Source organism: Anopheles gambiae, chromosome 2 (assembly GCF_943734735.2).
Source record: "Anopheles gambiae chromosome 2, idAnoGambNW_F1_1, whole genome shotgun sequence".
NCBI classification, from domain to species: Eukaryota; Metazoa; Arthropoda; class Insecta; order Diptera; family Culicidae; genus Anopheles; species Anopheles gambiae.
In genome coordinates this window covers 31,063,654-31,074,706 of record NC_064601.1, presented here as the reverse complement: position 1 = coordinate 31,074,706, position 11,053 = coordinate 31,063,654, and the positions used below count along the sequence as shown (strand labels likewise).

Sequence of the window (11,053 nt, the reverse complement as noted above, 5' to 3'; positions counted from 1 at the left end):
TAGGCCGTAAACCGCAGTACATCGTGAGCATAGTTCATCCTACAATTGCATGCCTCGCAGAAATTGTTCAAAACATTACTGAAGTTCAACATTTAACCTATTTGTTATTGGTGTTTTAAAAGGCTAGATTGTGGCACTTGTCGCAAGAAACACACACGCATAGCATTAACGGAGCAAAGCCGCTGCAGCTTCATGGTGTAGGTGCGTTGAATAATTGAATTCCAATATGGCCGTTCCACGACTAGAGGGGAACTGTTTCACACACATAGATATCGTTCGCTGTCATGCGTCCAAATGATGTGTTCTAATTTCTATTACTTTTTTACACTGATATGGTAGCACTTTGTGAAATAGGAAAGATACATCAAAGGCTAACAATTACGCGCATTCTAACGGAGTGAGGAAAAAATATCAGGATGTATGACGAAGCGAAGATGCGAGCCGCGACGAAGCGAGAGAGAGAGAGTGCGCGGACGACAAAGGAGAGAGCATAAAACGGATGCACCAATACCACTACCAATTATTATCCATCAGTGAAAAGCCACCACACACCGCACTCGCCCATACACACATGCACGCTGGTGTGTGCGGGAGCGAAATGGTGTTTGAAAGAAGTGAAGAAAACAACTCACTTCCCGAAAGGTAAATTAAATTATCTTTGACTATTGAAATTATGCTCGAGTGCGGAGAGTGTGCGATGTTTCTTGCACGGGGGCACTAAAGCGGGTCAGACGCACGCACACTCCGCGGCCACCAGAACCCAGCCAGAGTGGGGTGAAACCCCCATTGGCACATGGTGTGGTGTGTAAAAGGAGCTTCTCTCCATTATTTCGACACCCATCAATCAGATTAGTTTCGTTCGTTCGTCGTCGTCGTCCGGTTGCCCTTCTCGCGCGCGTAAGCGAATATTGTTCCTATTAGCAGCAGCAGTCTGTGCTAGGGCCGGTATGCTAGTGTTGGTGTCAGTTTCGTAGCAGGTAACGTAGGCTGGCAGGTATTACGCCGCCACCCTGTTTCCCCATTCCCTGCGCAGCGACAGAGCAACCGCTCTCTGTGTGTAGTGGCGCAAGCAAAATGGCTCGTTGAGTCACTTTCTTCCTCCCGTACACACAACTGGGAAGACCCCCGCCCCACACACACTTCTTTTCAACACGCACGCACACACACACACACTATGGTGACCAAGTGCCACATCACTTCATCGTTGGGCGCCTCCGCCCATTGCCTACACACACTGCTCGTTCGTTTCCTGCTGCTGCTTAACAGAGCATTCATTCCGTAACATATCCGGCCGCCGCAGAAGAGAGGTTTAATTTTCCGTTCCCAGCCGTACGGAACCATGGCCACCATTTTCTTTGCATCCCGTATGGCCAGCTAGTGCGGCCAGTTTCAACACAGCTTCACCATCTCCACATACATTTACGCGGGTCATCATCGAATACAAGTGAAAAATAGCTCTTCCCGATTTACTCTTCATCCAAGAGAGAGAGAGGAGAAAACGGTGGCCCTTCGTAACTACACAAAAGCGCACCACCTCCCACACCTCGGCGATGCGCAAATTTTTCAAGCCCAACACAGCAGCTTTGTCCGTACGTATCACTGTCCCGATTAGTGGGGTTTTATTGGTAATTTTTCGCTGCCAGTTCGCTTTCACGCCAGCACGTTAAAAGTTCACTGCCAACGGGCTGCAATCTGTGCTGCAAAAAGGCATATAGGGTGGAAATCACGCACGAAATCTCGAAAGAAAATTACCCGCAAGACGCACAGAACACACACACGAAAACCGTCAGATGAGTTGCAAGTTGGAAAATGAAATGCAGTAAAAGTTCGTTTATCCGTTCGGTTTGCCTATCGGCACGGATAAAACGCGACTACGGGTAATTGGCAATGGCCGAGCCGTGGTGGCATTTGTACAGTAGAGTCCGTGCTGTGCTGATTCAAATCCCGATTCAAAAAACAGCAGTTGAGCAACAGTTTTTTTTATTGTGACTCCGAAACATTCTATTGCGCAAGAAGCGCTGCTTTATTGTTACCACTGAAGAACAAAGATATTGCTTTCGATCAGCAGAATGTAGTTTTCATTAGCCGACAGTACACCAATTTTACACTCTAGACTTGTTGCGGAAGAAGCCAAGTGAACTTTAGCCATGGCTTATCACGCTAAGAAGATAAAAAGTGGAGTCGTGTGGTTCATTGTTGATTTACCTGGTGGTCACAATGTTGCGGTTTTTGAAGAATCATAAGTTCTGATGGTGTCAAAAGTCGGAATATTGCATTGGCTGAGTCATGAGTGTGAAGCCGCGTTAAGTAGGTACACGTTACAGAGTTGTTGGCTACCGGATCAGTGATCATAATGATGTGAAGATCAGTCATGCAATATCATATTGTTTTTTTATAGGAATACGAACCATTTTAAAGCGGCCAATTGTCTATATGAATCAAAATTATTTATTGTCTTTATTCTTTTTAATATCGGGTGACTACATATATGTACTACTAATGAAATCGAGTAAATGATTTTCACCGAATTGCAATAAATTCTTTGCCCCTTTGGTACCTTCGATACGGTCATATTAGGACATCAGCTACGAGATAGTTAGATTTACTATCTTGAGTCTAGATCTAGATTTACTAGTTGGGGGCCTCAAAAAAGAATCGAAATTGTTGGTTTGTTGTCCACTATTATACTAAAAGCAATTCAAATAAAAATTACCCACGCAACAACACTTACTTTTCCGCCCTGAAGTACACTTTGCTGCTTGCTAACCGTTTTTGTATCTGATCGAATGTTTTACCCTTTGTTTCCGGCACGAATAGAAACACGAAAATGGCACCAAGCATACAGAATCCACCAAACAGCCAAAATGTGCCAGCCTCGCCTAGCCCATTCCGAAGCGGATTAAACGTTTTCGTCATCATAAAGGACAGTGCGTAGCTGGTGAACGTTGCCAGCGAGCTGGCGAGATCTTTCACGTCGATCGCAAACACTTCACCGATCATGATCCACGGTACGGGCCCAAAGCCGATCGAAAACATCGTCACAAACAGGGACAGCGCAAACACGGGTAACCATTCGAGATTTTCCACCTGTGCTGGACTGTTTTGCAGTAGGTGAAAGTACACGCCCAGAACAACATGCGATACGCACATTATGATGGCCGAAATCATTAACAGCCAGCGGCGTCCGACTCGATCGACGGTGAATGCTGCTAGCAGTGTGCCGAAGAACTGCATTGCACCCACGATAATGGTAGCGACCTCGTGGTTAAGCGAATCCGAAGCGTTCTGTTGAAGAAAGACCCCGGCGTGTTATTAAGCGAATCCTACAGTATTTTGTATGTAATTTACCATGAAAATATCTGTAGCATAAAACAGCACCGCGTTGATGCCAGACATTTGCAGGAACGTTACCAGTCCGATCATCGCAAGCAGCGCACTCAACGTTTCCGGGGTGAATAGTGATTTCTTAATCGATTTCTTGGGTTGATTCAGCAGTGCGTCCTGTTCCAGCTGGAGCTGCTCTATCTCGTAAAAAGCATCACATTTTGGTCCTCGCAACCATTTGAGCGTCTCGACTGCTTTAGTTTTGTGGCCCCGTTTAAGCTACGGGGAGGAATGTAGAAAATGCGCGTTTTTAGTTTCATTTTTTTTCATTTCCTTCGATTGCAGTGCTACACCAACCAAGCAGGAAGGAGTTTCTGGCATCAGCATGAATATGGGACCGAACAGCAGGACGATGAATCCGGAAATAATATTCAACTGGAACACATTCACGCCAGCGGAAATGCTGAAGGACATCAACATGCCCAGGTTCAGCATGAGCTGGAAGAAACTGCCCACCGTGCCCCGAATACGTTGGTCTGCTATTTCTCCAATGTAGATCGGCACCGACATCGAGTAAGCGCCTGCAGCGAATCCCTGCAGCAAGCGGCCCAGATACATCATCACTATGGCTTGGGCCCATGTCAACAGCACCCATCCTGCAATGCATACAATACGCACTCAACATTTACTAACAATGATTCACTCGGCCTACTACGACCATCAATGCACACCCAAAAGTAGTGGTAGAACGAAGAAAAGGATGGTGTTTTTGCGTCCTTCCGATTTCAGCATCATCCCGCATGGTATGGCCGCAATCGCACCACCGATAGGCATAAAGGCAATCGTCCACGAAAATTGATCGTCAGTCAGGTTGAGGTTTCCTTCGCCATTTTCGAGTATCTGGGGTCCTGCTGGTGCGGACCAGCCAAACACCATTCCGATCGTTAGTACGCCATAGGAAGCTGTAAACGGTACGCATTATTACGAAATAGAGAAAAAAAAGGAAGATCAATCGTCCAACCGCCTCAATCTGTTCGGAGATATGTGCTGGAGCTCATCGATCATTTTATCAGCGTTTCTGATAATTATCATACTCATTGATACTATTCATTGATCGGTTAGTTATCTCGTCACTGTCAAACACGTGTTGGTTTATGCTTCAAAACAAAAACAATTCGTTTACGCAATCTCACACACATATGAATCTTATACATCCACAGACAATTGATTTTTAATTTGTTAACCTAGCACATGTCGCCGAACGTTCAAATTCTTTAGCGTGTGAAATCCTTATTTACACATTTTAATGTTGCAACAACACGAATAATTAAAAACTGTGACACTTCTTCGCCAAGAAGAGAATCGAATTTCACCACTCAATTACCTGCTAAAGCCGCGATGTATTGATTTTGATGTGCGAAACAGTATGGTAGCTTGCCCATCCTTGCGCACCAACTACGCACCAGTATTACTGTAGGTGCGAATGGTTTAAGATCAGTCCAAGCAATACGAACCATTACACTCTAGCTGTGTCACCAAACCATTTTACAGTAGCACTGAAGTCCAAAACCATTGATAAGCAGCGAAATAAAATCACACTTCTGAAAGCTGATTTTTTATTGTGATGCGTTATCAGGCTTAAGATTACGCCGATAAGATCCGTAATTGATGAAGCATGGATCGTTGTGTCTGTTTCAGACAAATTGTGTTAGGCAAAATTAAATGGGCTGTATCATCGCTTTTTGTTGAAACGTTCAGGGAAGCACTGTATGGTTTTTATGTTTTGTTAGCGATGTGATTTAGAGTTTACCCTTTCTATTCGCTTCGTGCACTGTCGGTTAGCAAGTTCTGTTTCGTATTTTGATAAACAAGACTGAAATAACGATTGAATGAAGTGTTTTTGCTAATCTGAATTCCGGTAGCAAAGCGACTCGTGCATCACATTTTTAAAAAAACACGAAATGCCCGCTCAAATGAAGCTCTTGCAGCACAGTGTTCAATTCTCGGTCAGGAGAGTAATACAAGGTGTGGAGTTTAAACAATGTTTTGAAATATTTGCTTGCAATATACGATAACAATATGTTTAAATTTATTTCAGTTAACTTTTAATCTCGTTAATTTTTTTCTGTTATTTCGATTAGCTACATGCGCAAACATAATTTTTTTTTTCTTAATCACAACTGTCAAAAATGCGCGTAAATGTATTGGTGAGAGAAGCGTCGTGAGCGTACCTTCCACCGTCACACGTTTTGTTTATAGGCGTCAAACACTTTGACATCGGCAAACAGTGGCACCGAGTGGTATTTTCTTTTCACGATACTTTACTTATTGTAGCTCTAAAATCGGAGATAATTTCCGTAGCTCCATCCGCTAATACCGTGTTACGGCTGCTGGTTAAGGCTGCTCGTTCGTGCGTTTCCGTGACCGGCTGCAATTGTTCGATTTGCGCGATAGTCAAACACTCTGCAGCAAAGCACGCCGCAAAATGACACAACAACTAAAGGACCAGCTTAAGTTTGATATAGTAAGTTGTTGCATCGTGATGGATTGCCATTGCAATACGTTTGGTAAACCAATTTCCAACCTATTCCCTGTCTGCCTAGGAATGGGGCCATGAGCGATTGGTTCGGGCACAGCAAACGGTCGAAGTGCGACCATTCGATGTGGAATCCTGGTCGCTTCTGGTACGCGAAGGGCAAAGCCGGCATGTGAACGAGGTAAAACAAAACAAAACAAAAAAATGCAACAAGAACAGTATGATACAGTGTGCTGAAATGCACTAAAATATGTCACATTACTTGTAGGTTCGATCGTTGTACGAATCGTTGGTGTGTGTATTTCCGACGACCGCTCGGTACTGGAAGGTGTACATCGAGCAGGAGATGAAGTACCGCAATTACGAGCGAGTGGAGAAGCTCTTCCAGCGGTGTTTGGTCAAGATCCTAAACATCGATCTGTGGAAACTTTACCTGACTTACGTGAAGGAAACGAAAGCTGGACTTAGTACACACAAGTTAGCGTTCCCAGAACCACCCATTGGGGGTAGCATAATTTTGAGTAACCTTCATTACCTTACCTTGCATTTGTTTGTTTTAGGGAAAAGATGGCACAGGCGTACGATTTCGCGCTAGAAAAGATCGGCATGGATCTGCACTCGTTCTCCATCTGGACCGACTACATCATGTTCCTGAAGAGCGTCGATGCTGTGGGCAGCTATGCGGAAAATCAGAAAATAACGGCCGTCCGGAAGGTGTACCAACGCGCGGTCATCACGCCAATCATCGGCATCGAACACCTGTGGAAAGATTACATCGCGTTCGAGCAGAACATTAATCCGATCATATCGGAAAAGATGAGCGTGGAGCGGTCGCGAGATTACATGAACGCGCGACGCGTTGCGAAAGAGCTGGAAATTGTGACCAAGGGTCTGAACCGGAACCTGCCGGCCGTACCACCGACGGTAACGAAGGAAGAAATTAAGCAGGTGCGTGTGACGATCGTAAAAGGCTCAGCTGGTGGCATGTGTAGTCATTGCCGATTCAATAATGCATTTACTTTGACAGGTGGAGCTGTGGAAAAAGTACATTGCGTTTGAAAAGTCCAACCCGTTGCGCAGTGAAGATAATGCGCTGGTAACACGTCGCGTTATGTTTGCAATCGAGCAATGTTTGCTCGTTCTTACACATCATCCAGCCGTGTGGCATCAGGCGGCTCAGTATCTCGATCAAAGCTCGAAGCTGCTTGTGGAGAAAGGGGTACGTAAGCGAACCGGTAATCTCGGTAAAGGACTTTAAAGCAAGGCTGTGTGTGATTCTTTTCATCGATTTTAGGATCTCAATGCGGCCAAGGTATTCAGCGATGAGGCGGCAAACATTCTGGAGCGTGCTATCAACTCTGTGTTGAGCCGCAACGCGTTACTCTACTTTGCTTATGCCGATTTTGAGGAAGGGCGGCTGAAGTACGACAAAGTGCACCAGATGTACAATAAGTTCCTCGCGATTAACGACATTGATCCGACACTGGTACGTGTTGTGTTTGTCACGGGGTTACGAGTAGTGAAAATGACACATTTTCCCTTGCTTTCCCTTTTTAAGGCTTACATACAGTACATGAAGTTTGCGCGCCGGGCGGAGGGAATCAAATCGGCCAGAGCCGTGTTTAAGAAGGCACGCGAGGACGTGCGCTCCACCTATCACGTGTTTGTGGCGGCCGCACTGATGGAGTATTATTGTAGTAAGGATAAGGATATCGCTTTTCGGATATTCGAGCTGGGGCTGAAACGCTTCGGTGGTAGTCCTGAATACGTCATGTGCTACATCGACTATTTGTCGCATTTGAATGGTACGTTCAGCGGCGTAAGCATGTCGCGTTTGCATCGGAGTACTTCAAAAGCTCAACTGTTTCTTCTTTTTTAGAGGACAACAACACCCGCGTCCTGTTTGAGCGGGTGCTCTCGTCGGGAGGACTAACGCCACAGCTGTCGGTCGAAGTTTGGAATCGCTTCCTGGAGTTCGAGTCCAACATTGGGGATCTGTCTAGTATCGTGAAGGTCGAGCGTCGCCGCAGCGCCGTGCTGGAGAAGCTGAAGGAGTTTGAAGGCAAGGAAACGGCGCAACTTGTTGATCGTTACAAGTTTCTTGATCTCTACCCATGCTCGCCGTCCGAGCTGAAATCGATCGGGTACAGCGAAACGCGAGGAATGCTCAGCGTGACCGGGGTGAAACCGCCGCCCGCACCAGTGCCGGAGCAGCCGGAGCAGCCGCAGCAGCTTGCCCGGCCCGACTTCAGCCAGATGATACCGTACAAACCGAAACCGAATGCATTCCCAGGCGAGCATCCCGTGCCGGGTGGTACGTTCCCGCAGCCGGCTGCACTGGCCGCCCTGTGCGCTATTTTGCCACCGCCCGTAAGCTTCCAGGGTCCGTTCGTTTCGGTCGACAAGATAATAGAAGTGTTCAATCGCATCCAACTACCCGAAGGTACGTTCTACGCCGACCAACTTCTAGTATGTTTAGGCGATTTTTCAGCGCATGTTAAATTTTGTTTTGGTTTTTCCTTTCCGTTCCATAGTTCCACCACCGCCAAGCGATAGTACTGCCGATTCGAGATTGTTCGAGCTCGCCAAATCGGTCCACTGGATCGTGGACGATAGTACGTACGCGAGCGAAGGTGGCCTTAAGCGGCGGCGCATGGCACCGGGCGGAGAGGACAGTGACGATGAAGCGGTGGCACCAGCCCCGCCCGCCAACGATATCTACCGTCTAAGACAGCAGAAACGGTTCAAGTGAATGCATGATGATAGCCTGCGACGCCACGGGATTATGCTTTTAGGAACAGTGTTTCGCGCGCTGCCGAAAACATACATAGTTGTAACATATATTTGTAAGGACTAGGCGAGCTCGTCATATCTACGCTCCGAGAAAGTTTTAGAGGACGAAATCATTGTGGCTGGTAATCAGCATACCGGAATGTACAGAGGCAGTGTGCGATGCCAACATTCGGGCACGGGCAGGTACGAATGACGTCTAACATGAATAAAACAAACAAACGAAACCCCGTATAGATAGAAATGATCGATGCCGTCGGGTCTGGGGCAGTGTTTTTCACTTTGCTTCTAGGAAGTTTGATAGTTTTTATTGTGCAAAAATACGTTCAATAACTGTAGAGCAGTAATGCGTCGATCTGCGGCTCGGCATGAAAACAACGTAGCGCCGAAGGTTCCGGCCTGCATCCCGTCAGTAGCATAGCTCGGTTCACAGGAAATAAGGCGTAATGCGCTGGCTTGGTATGACGCGTTCTTCGTTCGGGACGGCTTTGAATATTTTCACCTTTGGATCATCAATGTCATTTTCTTTAAACTCTAGTATCGAGGCGACGTTGCCACAGCGGTAGCAGTAGTTCGGTGCCGACCAGACCGTCACCAGCTTTCGGTCAAACTGGTAGTTAATACCCTCGTGTACTAGCTGATGCGCCCGGCAGATCATCTTGAGCATGTTGATCTCCATAAAGTCGCGCGTCACCGCCGACCCGAACAGCCAGCCGGCACCGCGCGGACTCTCCGCCCACGTATCGATGTCGTCCGGATCCGACCAAACCAGATCACAAAATGCGCCCTTGTGCGGTATCTCCTGGTCACGGTTAATAGTTCGAATTTGATCGAGCGTTTTGATTTCCGGACTAAGGCCACCGTGAACGCAAAGCACCTGCTCTTCAATAATCTGGAAGTGGGAAGCGCCAAGCAGAAACATGCCCGTTATCAAAACTGTCTACAGTACAAGGGAGGGAGATGGACATATCCTGCTTTCCATCGGCGTGCTCTTACCGCGGCAATTGTTAGAAGGTCAAACACTCTACAGCAATACTTCCACGGACTAGCGTTACCGTACTTCGTGTAACATTCATCGTAAAATCCGTACACTTTGGTGATTTGGCGCGACTCGTGGTTTCCTCGCAGCAGCGTGATTTTGTTTGGGTACCGTGCCTGCAAATCGGAAAATTGCGCGCTCGTCAAACAGATCATGCCAGCCCCCGGGTACGGGGCGGGATACACCCTACCGTACCTTTAGCGTAAGCAAGCGCGTGAACGTTTCCAGACTGTAGTATCCCCGATCCACAAAGTCTCCCATAAAGATGTAGTTCGTGTCCGGCACTTGGCCACCGGTGCGGAACAACTCTTCCAAATCGTAAAACTGCGAACGACAAGAAGCGAGTGGTGTAAGGGCGATGGATGGGGAATTGAAAATAGACCTGCAGGTGTCCCCGCCACGAACGACAAATATCGCCCGCAGCGCATGGATCCGAGGGTTGGGATGGGCCACGGGGCAAGTGCGGCCGGGCATTTATTCTTATCGCCCTCGCACCGGCCGACCGGCGGTGACGCGTGATTCATCTAAATATATACGCAGTTCGGTAAGAAAGATGACGGGGCGGGTGACAAAACGAACCTGTCCATGGATATCGCCGCAAACGGTGACGGGTGTGCTGACGGGCTGTACGTTCGATTCCTCGATCAGCAGCTCGCAGACGATGTCGCACAGCTTCTTGAGATCATTTTCCGGCAGGTACTTGCACTGCTTCACAATTTCGATCCACTGGTCCAGGTCCGAAGCCATGGCTCGGCGGGTACGCTGCTGGCAGGGAGTGGGGGTGGAAGATTCGTGGTCGCTTTGTAGGATTTATCTCGGACACGGTGATATGGGGTAGCGAAATCTTGCGAAGAAACAACACAATGCGAGTCACCCCTTCGGCTCTTCTGTGTGGAACCTGCTGTCAAACAAAGGTCGACGTCAAGTTGATCAAGGTTGATAGTAGTGTGTTTTACACCGTAATTTTTGCTGTCTCTATATATTCATTTACGAAACATTGAATGTCACAACTCATAAAATAAATGAGAAAAAACGTATAAAATTGCATTCTTTTCATTGATGGGATAAGTTCTGTAAGTTGCTGACAAAGCCTTAACGGCATGATTTGAAACATGCCCGTGTCACACGTCGCACCCATCCATCTTGACCAGCAACCTGTCAAACGCCGAGAAGGAAGGAGCCAAGAAAAAGAAACACTCTGCGCAATCAATCGATCGGGGAGGCAGGAAAAATCGAGTTTTTCACCTCGTCCAGAAAGGAAAAGCTCTGGTTCGCTCGTGTCCTCTGCGTGTGTGTGTCCGCGACTCCGATTGCATTCGCGCAATGATGTAGTGCATTGCGTACGCTTTACACGGTCCCAAAAT

The 11,053-nt window shown here is 47.2% G+C and overlaps 4 protein-coding genes and 1 long non-coding RNA gene across 9 annotated transcripts in view; 2 read left to right on the top strand and 3 right to left on the bottom strand.

Moving 5' to 3' along the window:
* Positions 1 to 1,867, bottom strand: part of LOC1272931 (clathrin heavy chain) — a 13,422-nt gene extending 11,555 nt beyond the window's left edge. For 2 of the 5 annotated variants that reach the window (XM_061641790.1, XM_003436308.2), the window contains exon 1: positions 1,753 to 1,867. The gene's annotated coding sequence lies outside the window, so the exon portion shown is untranslated. The remainder of the gene's footprint in view (positions 1 to 1,752) is intronic. The other 3 variants (XM_061641793.1, XM_061641792.1, XM_311856.6) reach the window with 3 other exon arrangements.
* On the top strand, positions 1,221 to 4,936 carry LOC133391111 (uncharacterized). The gene is made up of 2 exons (XR_009764597.1): positions 1,221 to 1,589; positions 3,670 to 4,936. It is a non-coding gene; the product is annotated as an uncharacterized LOC133391111 (long non-coding RNA).
* On the bottom strand, positions 2,426 to 4,844 carry LOC1272932 (facilitated trehalose transporter Tret1). Its single transcript, XM_311857.6, has 5 exons — positions 4,709 to 4,844; positions 4,056 to 4,286; positions 3,682 to 3,980; positions 3,349 to 3,603; positions 2,426 to 3,285 (listed from the first exon to the last, which is right to left on the bottom strand). The coding sequence occupies exons 1-5, from the start codon at positions 4,839 to 4,841 to the stop codon at positions 2,728 to 2,730; spliced, it is 1,476 nt and encodes a 491-aa protein (XP_311857.5). The 5' UTR covers positions 4,842 to 4,844; the 3' UTR covers positions 2,426 to 2,727.
* Positions 4,937 to 5,470: 534 nt separating the features above from the next.
* LOC1272933 (protein suppressor of forked) lies at positions 5,471 to 8,894 on the top strand. Its single transcript, XM_311858.6, has 9 exons — positions 5,471 to 5,848; positions 5,928 to 6,041; positions 6,129 to 6,337; positions 6,421 to 6,808; positions 6,888 to 7,079; positions 7,155 to 7,346; positions 7,419 to 7,665; positions 7,740 to 8,303; positions 8,395 to 8,894. The coding sequence occupies exons 1-9, from the start codon at positions 5,810 to 5,812 to the stop codon at positions 8,610 to 8,612; spliced, it is 2,163 nt and encodes a 720-aa protein (XP_311858.5). The 5' UTR covers positions 5,471 to 5,809; the 3' UTR covers positions 8,613 to 8,894.
* A 29-nt stretch (positions 8,895 to 8,923) lies between these two features.
* On the bottom strand, positions 8,924 to 10,746 carry LOC1272934 (serine/threonine-protein phosphatase 6 catalytic subunit). The gene is made up of 4 exons (XM_311859.6): positions 10,269 to 10,746; positions 9,885 to 10,013; positions 9,647 to 9,805; positions 8,924 to 9,542 (listed from the first exon to the last, which is right to left on the bottom strand). Exons 1-4 carry the CDS (start codon positions 10,434 to 10,436, stop codon positions 9,078 to 9,080), a joined length of 921 nt encoding a protein of 306 aa, XP_311859.5. The 5' UTR covers positions 10,437 to 10,746; the 3' UTR covers positions 8,924 to 9,077.
* Between the last annotated feature and the right edge of the window lie 307 nt (positions 10,747 to 11,053).

Bases quoted from the DNA above. Each gene is read 5' to 3' on its own strand.
- LOC1272934 (XM_311859.6), bottom strand. From the start codon at position 10,436: ATGGCTTCGGACCTGGACCAGTGGATCGAAATTGTGAAGCAGTGCAAG. The intron at 9,806-9,884 runs GTACGGTAGGGT...TCCGATTTGCAG, and splicing joins CGCGCTTGCTTACGCTAAAG to GCACGGTACCCAAACAAAAT. The intron at 9,543-9,646 runs GTAAGAGCACGC...TCCCACTTCCAG, and splicing joins ACCTTCTAACAATTGCCGCG to ATTATTGAAGAGCAGGTGCT.
- LOC1272932 (XM_311857.6), bottom strand. From the start codon at position 4,841: ATGGTTCGTATTGCTTGGACTGATCTTAAACCATTCGCACCTACAGTA. The intron at 4,287-4,708 runs GTAATTGAGTGG...TACCGTTTACAG, and splicing joins ATACATCGCGGCTTTAGCAG to CTTCCTATGGCGTACTAACG. The intron at 3,604-3,681 runs GTTGGTGTAGCA...TCCTCCCCGTAG, and splicing joins CAGAAACTCCTTCCTGCTTG to CTTAAACGGGGCCACAAAAC.
- LOC1272933 (XM_311858.6), top strand. From the start codon at position 5,810: ATGACACAACAACTAAAGGACCAGCTTAAGTTTGATATA. The intron at 5,849-5,927 runs GTAAGTTGTTGC...CTGTCTGCCTAG, and splicing joins ACCAGCTTAAGTTTGATATA to GAATGGGGCCATGAGCGATT. The intron at 6,809-6,887 runs GTGCGTGTGACG...TTACTTTGACAG, and splicing joins CGAAGGAAGAAATTAAGCAG to GTGGAGCTGTGGAAAAAGTA.